Genomic DNA, 14,884 nt, shown 5'->3' on the forward strand with positions numbered 1-14,884 from the left:
CCGTCTGACTATAGAAACCAGACGGTTGACTGTCTGTCCGTCTGGATCAAACGGTCGTCCGTCTGGCTCACTTTAAAACACTCGAGTGTTTTATTTTTGAAACTACCCTCATTCACTCTCTATCTCTTCTCTCTCCCACTCCCCACGATTTCAAATCCCTTCAAATCTCTAATTTCTCTCAACTTCCCTTTCCAAATCCATCTCCCTTTCTCTTTAAAATCCTTGCTTGCATTCGGTTCCAAGAACAGCAGCCCTAATCTAGAGTTTGGAACTCCTTCTCCTCTCTCGCGTGTGTGAAGGATCAACTGCAGCAGCCCTCAAGATCTCTCTCTCTTCCTTGCGTGCTTGATCTCTAGTAAGTCCTCAAGGATCTCATCTTCTCTTTGATGAATCAAACCATGGATCATCTTGAATTCCAAAATGCAGTATTTTTTTTCTTGGTTGCTGTATGTCTCAAACAGAAATTCTGTTTCTGGCTTGAACCTTACAAAACCATGAATTTCTTCTTAGGTTGACTCTACCAACATGTATGCTGGCTGTTGGATCATTTTAAAAATGAATTTGAAAATGCAGTTTTTTATTTTTTATATAAAATTCTGTGTTAGTATTGCTAAAACAGCAGAATTTTTACCCTACAAATCTATGGGTTTCAATCTACTCTAATTCAGCCCAAGACCATGCACAGCATTCACTCTCTTTGTCAAAGCATTTGGTCTTTATAAAATCAAGGATTTTTACAATCTGATTTTTTCCTTGTTTTCAACCTGATTTTTCCCTTAAAATCCAGCATACTCAGAACTTCTCGTTGAAACCATATTCTCTTGAATACTTATTGATTACAACAAGATTCTAGATGAGTAATAGCAATCGATCATCTTCCAAATGTTGAAGATCACATGTCTAGGACAAAATGTGTTTTTCCAATCATGATGGCTGCACTCCTCTTTTTTTTTTTTGTGGGGTATTGATTTCAGCCAAACCAACTGAATTTTACACTCAATCCTAAGCATATTTTAAGGAATTCAGTAAAATGTGATTGCTTATACCAGTGGGTATATCACTTTGATTGGCAGGTTATCATGTCTCGTCGCAAGAACCCGTTAGTTCGAGGTGGTGCTTCCTCCTCTAGAGCCCCTCCTCCCCCACCCCCTCATGATGAGTCCCCCGAGGGATCCCCTAGACTAGACAAGTGGTTTAGGGATGCTAAAGCTCAATGGATCCTCCCTAAGGTCTCTGCCCGAAGCATTGAGCAAGGCTCAACTGTTGACCTTGATGCCTTCTCAAAATTTCCCATCAAGGAACTGTTTGAAGACATGGGCTGGGGTCCCATGCTTCATGCCGAAGAGGTCACCTATTCCCGACTGGTGAACCACTTTTATGCCAATCTTCGAAATGCAGGAGAAGGTGTAAATCTAACAGTCACCTCATATGTGAAAGGGGTAGACATTGTTCTCACCATCCCCTCATTTTACCCCATATGTAAGATCTCCACTGAGGGCGATCTTCGCTTCTGGACTTACAAGGATACCCCACCTGAGGATGTTCCGATAGATGATGTTTATCAAAGTCTCCTCCCACCTGGCTCACATCCTGGCTACTAGACATTAAGGAGACAATGTTTACTGAACAAGCTAAAGCCGTCAGCAAAATCACTCAACGGAACCTCGTTCCCAAAAAGGGACATCGCTCTGAGATTACATCTTTTCAGACCTATGTCACCTACTGCATTCTTCATCATCAACCCCTCTGCCTCCCGTACGTCATCCTCTCCTACATGATTCAATCTACTGTGACTGGGAACAAGTGTCTACCATATGGCAGTCTCCTCACCAAAGTCTTCAAGCACTTTCAAGTCAGTCTGAAAAATGAAGACTCTACCAAACCACCACCAAAAGTGGACACCAAAGGCATTGTTCCCTCCCGCAAGCGAACAACAGCACAATCCCATCAAAAGAGTGCACCTCAGGCCATGGACATAGAAGGGACATCAGCCAGGCCGCATCCATCTTCCTACTCCTCTTCTACTGCATCAAGATTTCAGGCCCTTGATTCTCGCCTCACCAACATGCAACAACATTTTGATGCCCGTTTTGACTCAATGGGTAATCGCATGGACACTATTGAAGGCATGCTAGCTCATCAAACAATCATGATGCAACATATGATGACTCATCTCAAGATTCCTCCTATGCCGGCTCCAGAAGTTGAAGAAGCAGAAGGTGATGGAGAAGAAGATGAGGATGAGGGAGGAAATGAGGAAGAAGATGTTGAGGCAGTGGCAGTGGCAATGGCAGTGGCAGTGGCAGTGGAGATGAAGAAGAGGGCAGCGAAGATGATGACTAGCCTCAGTTGTTTTGCTTTGTTTTTGGCTATGTTACTTTTCTGTTTGTTTATTTCAGTTGAACAAATCCTATTTTGGGTCATGGTGTTATAGCTCTTGCATTTTTGTTAAACACTTGTCTTTTGATCTTATTTGATGCAAATGACATGTTATGAAATGCAAGCTTATGTTTTTTTTATCTACTCTATTGTTCTCTTGTTCTTGGTACAAGGGGAAGCTCATGTTTAGGGGGAGCTTGCCATGCTCTCTTCTCCTTTTTGCTTATGACAAAGGGGGAGAAATATTACAGTCAGTTAGCATTCTCTTTAAACTATAAACCTTAATAGCATGATGTTTAATGCATATGTTATATGAGATTCACATGATGATTTATGAACCATGGGGGTAGTCAGCATACTTCATGACTATATGATTATCCAAGTGCATAAAGGATAGCTTTTTACAGCTTTCTATCATTCCATCACTTGTATGTTTGTCATCATCAAAAAGGGGGAGATTGTTGGGAATGCCACGTCAGCATTTGCCACATCGACCTCCAATCAGTTTTGATGATGACAAACACTCTACTGATGATTCCATTTAGATGTGTTTTTTCCAGCTCATCACTACAGTGAGTCTCGATGCAACATGACTAGGTCAAAGAATTACCGGATCAAAGAATTATTGAAGAATCAAGCTCAAGACCAACTCAAACCAACCATCTTAGACAAAGAACCAAAGTCAAGATGAGTATCAAGACTATTGCACAAGATCAAGTCGAAGATCAAGACTTAGGCTGAATTAGGGCTTAGGACACTCTCGCATACACATTTATGTAAAGGCATTGATAATATGTAATTCATGCCACTAAACTGACCTAGGACATGTTAGTGAGGTTTACAATGCTTAAGGTTGACCAAAAAGTCCAAAAACCCAAGCAGTCCCAGCCCAAAGTTAGTTCAACAAAACTGCACCAGACTCTCGACCGTCTGTTTGAAGTTTTCACTGTTTTTAACCACAGAAGGCCAGACGGAATTTCAATCTGGCAGACGGAATTCCATCTGGGCTAGTCAAGCCAGACGGATGACCGTCTAGCCTTGACTTAAGTATAACGGCTATTTTCAACGGCTAGTTTTTTTTTAGACGGTTGACCGTCTGGGCAGACGGATGACCGTCTGAAGTAAAATTTTAGTAAAATTTTATGTCCATTGGGAGTTTTGGGCAACCATTTGTGGGACTTCTTTATAAGCCGAACCACCCCCATTTGAGGGGTTTAATCTTGCCAACAAAGCTCTTACTCCTTCTCAAGTGAAAAAGCCATTACACAAGTGATCTTGCATTGATTACTAGCTCACCAACTCCATCCAACTTTGAAGATCATTCCAAAGTTATCAAGCAAACTTCTTGAAGTCAAGTTTGGAGTTATTGAGGGGTATATGGACTTCTCATTGATGCATTGTCTTTCTTGAAGCATTCATTCATTGCATCACACTCACACAAGGGGTAAAGTGTCACTCTCCTTGTTAGGTAATATCCAACACTTCTTGTATTTGAATTGGTTTTTGAATTCTAGTCTAGGTTGATTAGAATTTATTATCGGGTGCTCTTGCCCGTGAACAAAGATTGCTTGAGTGCTCTTGCCCATGAACAAAGATTGCAAAGGGTACTCTTGCCCCGTAACAAAGATTGTAAGGGTTTGACTCTCTACCCATCATATTGAAAGAGATTCATTAGTGGAATACTCTTTTGAGACTAAGAGAGGAGTGGACGTAGACTTGTAAAGTCGAACCACTATAAATTCTTGTGTTGTGATTGCTTGTCTGTATTGAATTTCATTTAAATTGTCAATTTAACTTGAAATTGCAATCAAACCAAGAATTTGGTATAATCCACTAGATACAACCTAATCACCCCCCCCCCTCTAGGTTGTATTAACATAGACTTTGTGTGCCTTCGGATGTTCAAATCAAGAAGGAGATTTTGAAGGAAGCACACCAATCTATTTTTACAATACACCCTAGAAGCACCAAGATGTACAAAGACTTACGAGAACATTTTTGGTGGACTGGTTTGAAGGTAGATGTAGAAGATTTTGTGGCCAAGTGTGAGACTTGCCAGCTTGTGAAAGCAGTTCGTCAACCCCCATCTGGATAACTGCAACCCCTTCCTATTCCTAGTTGGAAGTGGGAAGATATCTCTATGGACTTCGTGACTAGCTTGCCTCGAACAAGTAAAGGTAATGACACTGTATGGGTAATTGTTGATAGGTTGACCAAATCAGCCCATTTCATTCCTATGAAGATCACTCATACTTTGGATAAGCTAGCTTGGCTTTATGTGGACAATGTAGTTCGTCTGCATGGAGTGCCAGTGAGTATTGTTTCTAATCGTGATCCTAGGTTCACCTCAAGGTTCTTGAACAGTTTGCAAAAGGCCTTGTGAACCCAATTGAATTTGAGTACTGCTCATCACCCATAGTCCGATGGACAATCTGAGCGGACAATTCAGATTTGGAAGATATGCTCAGATCTTGTGTTGTTGATATGGGTGGCAATTGGGATGAACACTTAGCTTTGGTTGAGTTTGCCTATAACAACTGTTATCAAGCAACAATAGGCATGGCCCCATTTAAGGCTTTGTATGGTAACACTTGTAGGACACCCTTGTACTGAACTGAGACCAGTGAAAGAAAAGTCTTAGGTCTGGAAATGATTGAAGCTACAAGCGCGATGGTTGATTTGATTAGAGAAAGGATCAAGTCTGCTCAGTCAAGACAGAAATCCTATGCTGATAAGAGAAGGACCAATTTGGAATTTCAAGTTGAGGAGAAAGTTTTCTTAAAGGTTTCACCTATGAAAGGTGTGATGAGATTCAATGTTAAGGGAAAGCTTAGCCATCATTTCATTACACCTTTCGAGATTCTGGAAAAGGTTGGACCTATCGCATATCGTTTGGCCTTGCCTCCATCTCTTGCTGGAGTTCATAATGTGTTTCATGTTTCAATGCTTCGGAAATACATAGAGAATCCAAAACACATACTACAACAAGCACCCGAAGGACTTAGTGTTGATCTTACCTATGATGAAGAGCCAGCCAAAATCCTGGATAAGAAGGACAAACAATTGTGGAATTGCACCATTCCTTTGGTGAAGATTCAGTGGAAGAACCATACCCCTGAAGAAGCTTCTTGGGAGAAGGAAGAAGACATGAAGGAGAAGTTTCCTCATCTTTTTGGAAGTACAGGTACGCTCTCAATTTTGAGGATGAAATTTCTTTTAAGGGGGGGGGGGATGTGAAATCCAGCCCTATCCTAACACTGACCTTGACCCGAAAACCCGATTGTTTGTAGGTTCGAAGACCCGGAGTAAAGGAATAAGCCAACTAAAGGCCATCTCAGTGGAAGACATGGTGTTTGACCCAGAACCCATGGAAGTTGATGATGGAGTTCCATACTTGGAAGTCTGTGCTGATCTGGAAAGGAAGTTACAGTTTGTTGAAGATGAGTCAAGTTGATGGACTTAAAGTATAGTTGGACATGATTCGAAGGCATTCTTCTATACTAGGTAAGTCATATGTTGTGTTGGGAGAAGCCCATGAGGTTTGGACTTGAGTTGGGCCTCCAATTCCTTGTATGGGCCTTGCTGACCAGCTTGGTCGACTGCTTGGTCATTGGGCCAATCGACCAACAAGTCCAAAAATCCAAGAAAATCCTTTGCTTAGGGTTTTTCACTTTCTATTTAAGCAAACTTTGTGTTTCTAAGTATCCTCTGCCTCCAAAACTCTTAGAGAATGTGGGAAGACTCTTTCAAAACTCTCTTTAGTGATTTCGAAGGATCTTTGCGAGATCTGAAGCTTCTCATCTCCGATTTGTCAATCCAAGGTTAATGATCTCTTCGGTGTTGTGATTTATTCTTCTATAATCTTATTCTTGATTGAGACTATGAATAAGATGTTGCATCCTTGCAACCATCCCATCCATAATCTCCTTCCATTATCAAGGTTTGATGACATTTACATTGATCTTCGCCATGATCCTAGTAAAACCCTCATAAAACCATGATCTCCCTTTTTTATTCACTTTCTTAACATGATTGGATCTAATTTTCATGATGGAATTGTGAATGACTTCTGATTATTTCCTACTAGGATGCGATCTGATCATCTCTAGTCTTTCCCATGGATTCATAGTATATTTTTCATCGAAAACTAGGGTTTTCACCAAATTGGGGAAATCATGATTTCATATTGGAAGGTAGTATTTTTAATCATTGTTAATGCCTAATCTATACTCCTTTAGTGTTAGAATACTGTTATAAAGTTTTCCTCCAAGTTTTGTAGAGTTTTGAATCTTGTAGATTGAGTTTCGGATCAAAATCCATGTTTTTGCTTCCTACTGACTCAGTTGGTCGACTGGGTCAGTAGACCAACCAATCGACCAAGCAAGTGAGTAGCTCGATTTGATTCGTTTGATCTCCAATCTTTTAGGCCTCTTTCCTAATATTGTATCTATGAAAGTTTAGGGTTTATTTGCTAGGTTTGGAACCTCTCTCTTTGATCTTTGGATAATCATCAACGCTATTTAAGGTAAGGACAGTTATTTTCATAATAACATAGATTGCGTGTATTTTAGTTTCTAATGATGGAAACTCTTAGATTCACTATTGATATTGTATTTTCTAATTATGATGTATTGTTGTAAGTACAGTAGGACCTTACTTATGTTTTCTCTTTCATTATTCAAGTATATATGTATGCTTACTCATGTTTGTTGTTTAATGAATTGTTCATGCTTTTATATATTCTTTTATATGATGATATGTCGATTTTGTATGATGTGACTGATCTGAGAATGTGATTGATTAGGTATGATTTGGGATTGGGAAGTGTCCTTTTGACATTTTTGTCCTTGGACATCAGTGGAAATAGTATGGGATGTTTTCAATGATGCCCCTTGACGCTTTCCTAGATTATTGGTTGTCATACCTAGGGTTGTCTAGCAGTGTTTGGCTAGGATGTCCCCGTTATATCAAACACAATTCGGAAGGGTATTGAGACCAAAAGACCCGTGGTAGCAATGGGGATTCATGGGCGCTCAAGATCGATAACCAATCCGTGAGAGGACATGAATCACATTGTGGATACTCGTGAGAGGCCATTTACTGGTAGGGTTGCAAATAATAGACTTGGGCTCATGGGCGCTCAAGACCGGTAACCAACCCGTGAGGGGACATAAGAGCTTCCCGTTTGTTATTTGTGGATGATCAGTAGAGTTGATGAGTTCGTAGTTAGGGACTATGCTGACTTTAGTGTGAAGGATATCGGAAAGGATCGTTAGGGGTGAGGAATGGACGTATCTGGAGCAGAGTTGATATGACTAAGTAGATGACTTGCATTGGGCTAGGTTTTACCTTGACATATGCCAGTACTTAGACCGATGGTGATGTAAGAGAGCAGTGACCTATACCCCAGCCATGGATTGTCTTGAGGGATGAAGGACCCACTACCAAACGGCGTTGTGTGATGAAACCTTCCTCAAGAAGTATGGTGCTATGACTTAAAGCATGTCTGCCTATAGAGACCAGCATACATAGAGTTAGATTCATACATTCACTGTCTATTTCATATTGCATTGCATCATATTATGTTCTGAAATCATGTTATTTATGTTGTCGTGAATTAACTTGCCTTGCTGAGTTCATTCGAACTCACTCCTTTTTGTCCAACCTTTTGTGTTAGATTACTCTCAGGGTACTGATTACTATGAAGGCCAATATGAAGAAACGTCAATTGAAGAAGCATACTACACATAAGGTGCTGGCTACAATGAAGATCACATTGATGATCCCATGAGCGATCACGTTGCGTACTACGATTAGACCTAATGTGGAATGGGAACGTCTAAGTTGGATTGATGAAGTCTATACTTATGAAGACGTTATCTATAGAGTAGAAGACTCTTAGTTTAGTTGATTTCCATTTCTTTACTTTCTTTTAAGAACATTTGTATTTCTTTTTAAACTTATGTGCTACATTTCCGCTGTAACTATGGAGTGAGATTCTGCCTCACTCTACTCCTTTTTTATTTTTACATTTGGTATCATTTTTTCACACTCGATTATACTTGTCATTCATTTCCTTATTTAGATCTTTTATTTATAATATTTACACATTGATTATATCTGTTCATGATTATGTTATTGCCTATGTGGGAGGATGATTTCCTCAATACTTGATCTTCGGGGCTGTAGATCACACACTCGAGTATGCCAGATAGGGTACCGGCTGGGTGGATGTGACAGAAGAGGTATATATGCAGCAACCACTAGGGTATATAGATTCTCAATTTTCCACTCATGTTTGCAAGCTACAACAATCACTTTATGGCCTCAAACAAGCTCCTAGAGCTTGGTTTCAACACCTAAGCTCCTATCTTCTTGGTCTCGGGTTTTTAGCCCCTATACAGAGAAGTGATATAATCCAGATTGAAGGAACTAGAAGAGCTAGGGGTTGCTATTGATGGTTTGATTGCTACATTGTTTACCGAGTTTGCTCTTAAGAATCTTGGGTTGGCTCACTTCTTTCTTGGCATTAAGCTCATTCTGGTATCTTTTGGGTTTCGCTATCTCAGCAACGATATATTAGTGGTCTTCTTGAGGCCACAGGCTTACCTGACTTTAGCCCTATTTCTACTCCTATGACTCCATCAAGTCACTTGTCTAAGGACTTGGTACTCCACTTGCTGATGCTACTCTTTATCGAAGCCTTGTTGGGGCTTTGCAGCACATCACTCTTACACGTCTTTACTTATCTTTTGCTGTGAACAAACTTTGTCAATTCATGGCTAACCCCACTGATACTCATTAGACTACTCTTAAGAGACTTCTTTGCTATCTCAAGGGAACCATTTTGTATGGTTTGCACATTAAACCTTCATCTACTTGTGCTATTGAGGCTTTTACGAATGCCGATTGGGCGGGGTATCTAGATGATCTTAAATCTAAAGGGAGCTACCTAGTTTACCTGGGTACTAATTAGGTGTCTTGGCAATCTCACAAATAGTCCACCGTGGCTCAGTCTAGTACTAAAAGTGAGTATCGTGCTCTTGCTGCTGCACCACGGAGATCACCTGGATTCAGTCTCTTCTTCGGTAGTTAGGTATTCCTTTGGTGAGCCCACCTACACTTTGGTGTGATAATATTGGAGTACTCTATCTCTCAATGAATCCGGTCTTTAATGCTCATACCAAACACATTGAAGTCGATTTCCACTTTGTGCATGATAAAGTGGCTAAGAAGGATCTATGTGTTTGGTTTATCTCTACTATTGTTCTGCCAGTTAATATAATTATTATTGATCCACCAGGTGATATAATTACTACAAGGATTTCTATTCCTAGATTTTGATCTCTTTGGTCCAACTCAAACTCCTTGAAGGACCTTTGACTTTGTATAAGGGTATTAGGGACTAGGACCGAGACTACTGTCTAATGTCCCTACATAATTTATGTGATGTATTTTCATTTTGTGTGTGATCTTATTCTGAGATCATACGGTCTATTATTCAATTGCATATTTGTCTTCCTTAATATATGGTTGAAGGGTGTGAAGGAAGTGCGATCCTCTATGGTCGGGATTGAAGATCCAAATTCTTGCTTGAGTGCATGTATGCACATTGAGCCGTTGACACATGGTTAAAAGAGGTGGAATCCTTCTAAATGTATGATGAATGAATATGATAGAGTACAACCTTCTACTGATCGGGGTAAAGGTTTGGAGTCCTACTTGAGGAACCAAAAAAAAAAAAAAAAAAAAGACAATGAACCCATGACACATATTCCCCTTGTACATTTTTGTTTTGGGGTTTTTTCCCCTTCTTCTAGGTATAGTCTCATATTCCGTTCCAGATTTCAAAAATATCCAAGAAACGTGTCGTGTAGCAAAGCAAAAGCAAATGGAGCAAATCCGACGAGGAGTCTCTGAAAAGTGTGAATGGGGATTTCTTTTGATTTGAAAAGTCTCGTTTGGGCTACTAACTTTTCAGAGCTGATGATGTCATCACATGGATTTACAGCCACGAGTTCTCGTGGCTCAAATTCTCTCACATGGCTGATTAGGATGCCAGCTGGCAAGATTAGCAGCCGAAGGCCCGAAGCTTATAACTTTTTACCCAGAAATACCCCTATATCCTTTTCCCTTTCACGTTCTTTGTGCTTTTTCAGGACTTTTCGTTGTTTTCTTTATTCTTTTCTCTCCAAGTGTTGTTTTGCTGGGTTTTGTTTATCCAACCAAAACCGAAAAAGTCTGCTCTGCTTCTGCTTCTGCTCTGCTCTGCTCTTCGTTTCTCCCTCTTTGTTTGTTCGGTAAGGACATGCGCGTTAATCTCTTTGTGCTTCTGTCTAAGTTGAGACTAAAAATCGAAAGGGGAAGAAATGGTTGATGTCAAAGATCCGGCTATTAAGCTTTTTGGGAAGACTATTCCGTTGCAGGAGAACCAGATTCCACAAGAAGCCGGGGAAAAATCCGATCTGGAATGTCAGTTTCCGGTGGAATCTGAAGACATGGTATCTATATTACTACTTCCCTTACTGGGCTTCTTCTGAATTCATTTTGAGAATTTTTTTTCGGTTTCCTGTTTTTCTGGTACATAAGATTCTCTTGCTTTTCTTGGGTTCTAGTAATTGCGAAAACATTATTGAGATTTCTCTCCATTTTCTTTCAATTTGGATTTATGGGACTATCGTCTTCTTCTATTCTTTTTAATTCTTTGTTGTTGAATTTAAATGATTGGTATTATTGGTGCTGTAATTTGAAGTTTGTTTTTGATTGCCCCTTTCTCCAGTACTGGGTTTGAAGGTTTGGTTTGATCAAACCTCAGACCTTACAAGGAAAATAGGTTTTACTAAAATTCAGTAAAGTGATATGGTGAGTATCAAAAACTAATATTTCTTCATGCTATTTGTTATAAATATCTCTGAATACACTTTCTCCCCAGAAACTTGGTGTATAAGTGGGATATTTGGGAACAATAAATAGCAAAAAAATTTCGGTTTGATTGATGCTGAGTTTGCATTTACCTAATTAAAATCTTGATATGAAAATTTCTATTCAAGTGCTTGAAATTTAGATCTCTATATGAAAATTCTCTGCTTATCTGGCTTAAGTATCTGTTCTCATGATATAATTAGGGCTCCTTAAAATTGTATGTCTGATTTGATCTATGCTGTTGTCTGGGAAGCGGATTAGGAGAAACCTTTTCAAAATTTAAGAAGTAACTGTTATTTGAAACCCTGATCTAGTGATTTTTCATAGTTGAATATCATGCTTAGACTTTCCTATGCATTCTAGATGCGGACTGTGCTAATGATTTCTTATTTGTTCAGGATTCAAGCGCCAAAATAGAAAAGGCAGAGGATGAGGGTGTTCAGACAGAAGAGTCTCGGAACAAAGATAGGTCTTCCAGCATGCATAATGGTAAAGAAGGCAACCACCAGACTCCCAACAAGGAAGATAATAAAGCAACTAGAAATTTGAATCATGATGAAGGCCAGGCTGAGACTGCTATAGCAGACCAAGGGAAGGTTCTCAAGAAGCCTGACAAGATCATTCCATGTCCTCGATGTAACAGCATGGACACAAAATTCTGCTATTACAATAATTACAACGTTAATCAACCTAGGCATTTCTGCAAGAACTGCCAGAGATATTGGACTGCTGGAGGAACAATGCGAAATGTTCCGGTTGGTGCTGGACGGCGCAAAAATAAGCACTCTGGTTCGCAGTATCATCATTTGGTGACATCTTCTGATGGAATGCAAAGCAAGAGGTTCGACAATCCTGGTTCAGCAGATCCCCAAGTTGTTTCCTGTGGGGGGCTTCCCACCCCTTCAAAAACCTTGAAGGCAAATGGAACAGTCCTAAAATTTGGTCCTGAAGTACCTCTGTGTGATTCTATGGCTTCTTTGCTTAATCTTGAGGAACAGAAGAGCAAAGTTGAGATTGGTAAGGTGGCTTGTGAAGAAAATGGAGATGAGGCCTCATGTGTATCTTCAATGACAGTTTCAACATGCCATGAAATTGAAAAACATGAAAACGTGACATCATCGGAATGTCATGGTGTGCCTAGTCCTACACTTCCTCTGCAGTATTACCCTTGTCCACCTTGGTCTTACCCATGGAGCTTTGCTTGGAGCGATGTAGCTGCAGCCACAGCAGGCCAGTCCTCTACTGAGTCAGTTTATGGACGGGATAGCAGTAACCCTAATGTGATGCAATGGGTCTCCCCACATATGGTGGGTGCTCCCACTTTTTGTCCACCAAGCAATCCATTCCCTTTTCTGCCTGCTTCCTATTGGTCTTGCATGCTTAACTGGCCTCCAGGTGCATGGACTGTTCCATGGCCTGGATCTAATGGTACTTTTTCACCATCATCCTCCCCCAGCAACAGCAGCTGCTCTGGAAATGGCTCCCCAACCTTAGGGAAGCATCCTAGAGATGCAAGTGTACAGGAGGAAGACAAACCAGAGAAGTGTCTTTGGGTTCCTAAGACCTTGAGAATTGATGACCCTGATGAGGCTGCAAAGAGTTCTATTTGGGCTACCCTAGGAATTAATCCGGATCAGAGTGAATTAAGAACAAAAGTTGGCATTTTCAAAGCTTTCAAACCCAAAATGGAAGACAAAGTTAAAGCAGAGGCAGCAAAGATGCTACAAGCAAACCCTGCAGCTTTTTCTCGCTCTCAGACATTTCAAGAGAACTCTTAACTGGTAGTGTGGAGTTTTTCTTCAAAGGACCAACATTGGTTGACCCATGCATACTGACCGAACATCTCGTCGTATAGAGCATGAAGGGGCAGCTTTTCGCTGATGCTGTCTTTTATGGCAGTGGTTTGTTTCACACTCAGTTTGGACAGTCAAGAGCCACAATGATCCTCTAGGTTATTACCATTTAAATTGGTCGAGAGTATGCTGTATATAGTAGAGAATAGTTTTAGCTGTTTATAGTACTTGTTTTAATGCTATCCCCAACTATGGATACAGAATTGCTGTTTTATGCTTATGTTTTGGTTTGATCATCCAGCTGAGGGAAAGAGGACTTCAAGTGCTTAGTTTTCCTGTTAGTTTGTTCTTTTCTGAACAACACTTCTAACCTCACTAGCAACTGTCATTCACTACTTGTGAGTAGTACTGCAGCTTTGGAAACTGTGGCTGTATTTCTTACCCCAACTTTTGAGATCCAGATTCTGAATTTTTACATATTTGTTGGATCTTTTCTAGCTTTGAAGAAGATATTTTCTGTATACAGTAAGAATTTTGATGTCTTTCTTTTACCAATCATTGTGTTACTTGTCTGCTAGTTTCAACCTTGTTGTTTGTGTTCTGAAGTTATTAGTTGAGAGTTGTTTCCCTCAAAACTCAAAAATCCCTCACTAGGTTGTTGAAGTACTCATTTTTTTTTTTTTTTTTTTTTTTTTTTAGTTATCAAAATGACAGTATTCCAATCTTGACTGATACAATAATTGAAAATGTATAACACCATGTAGTTTGTACCCATATCATGCTTTTGCCAGTATTCCAAGGACTGTCCATTAGCTGATTCATTTTCAAGACTAAGTATTTGAGAAAATGTGAAGCTTGCAAGACACCCAATAAAGTAAAGTACACGGTAGTCTCACGTAGCTGGCTCATGTATAACACTGCATTCCCATTTCCTATTGTTTAACCGGTGCTGATTTACTAGAACACTGGAATTGTTCAAGATTTCGTATGCAGTTCCTCTATCCTAAGCTTTTGTTGCCATTCTTCAGATTCAAGAATGATTGATTATTCAGATAACTTGGAAAAACTGATACTCATGGGCTGGTGTATGCCAAAATTTATAGCTTAATGGAGTTACCTCTTGTTAGATTCTAAGTTGTACATTTCTCATTGTTACCTCTTGTTAGATTCTAAGTTGTACATTTCTCATTGGTTCTCGTGATTCTATTTTGATTGGGTACTCTTGCAAGATTGACAGAAAGGCTCTTGATGCTCTAAATCCAAGAGGAGCTGGCCATGGATGCTCAATATAAGTCAAGCTATAGATTTACCATTTGGTAGTCCTTAACTTTATCATGTAAAGTCAGGTTCTTCCTGTCATTGATGGCAAATGCAGAAGGTGAAAAGGTCCATCAGGTACTCTTTTTCATTAAAAAAATAAGTTGATTTGGAAAGATATCCAAGTTGGTTGTCATGTTTGTATGTTTCAATCAAAGTAAGGCTTCGTGGGTGCTTTAGTTAATGAAGGGTTACTTTATTCTCCATTCACATGAACTCAGGATTCGGAGAAATGAAAGATGGTGAAGCTGTGCTTTAGACCCTCATTCTCTTTTTCCTCTTTAACTCTTTTTTCCAGAAAGGCTCACTTTTCTTCCCATTGGAAAAACTTCCAGAAGGGCCCACTTGTCTTTCTCCTGTCCTGAATTAATGGCTTTAAAGCTGATCATAGAGCATCATATCCTAAAGAAACCAAGCTTTTGGAATCTCAGTCAGTTAAAGAACCACATGAGCCCATGATGCACACCACTTTG

The 14,884-nt window shown here is 39.9% G+C and overlaps 1 protein-coding gene across 1 annotated transcript; it reads left to right on the forward strand.

The window, feature by feature from the left end:
- Positions 1-10,537: 10,537 nt before the first annotated feature.
- On the forward strand, positions 10,538-14,156 carry LOC149024374 (cyclic dof factor 2-like). Its single transcript, XM_089144641.1, has 2 exons — positions 10,538-10,880; positions 11,700-14,156. Exons 1-2 carry the CDS (start codon positions 10,749-10,751, stop codon positions 13,077-13,079), a joined length of 1,512 nt encoding a protein of 503 aa, XP_089000767.1. The 5' UTR covers positions 10,538-10,748; the 3' UTR covers positions 13,080-14,156.
- Positions 14,157-14,884: the final 728 nt, after the last annotated feature.

This window comes from Hakea prostrata, chromosome 2 (assembly GCF_041222555.1).
Source record: "Hakea prostrata isolate BN-2017 chromosome 2, UWA_Hpros_2, whole genome shotgun sequence".
Lineage (NCBI taxonomy): Eukaryota > Viridiplantae > Streptophyta > Magnoliopsida > Proteales > Proteaceae > Hakea > Hakea prostrata.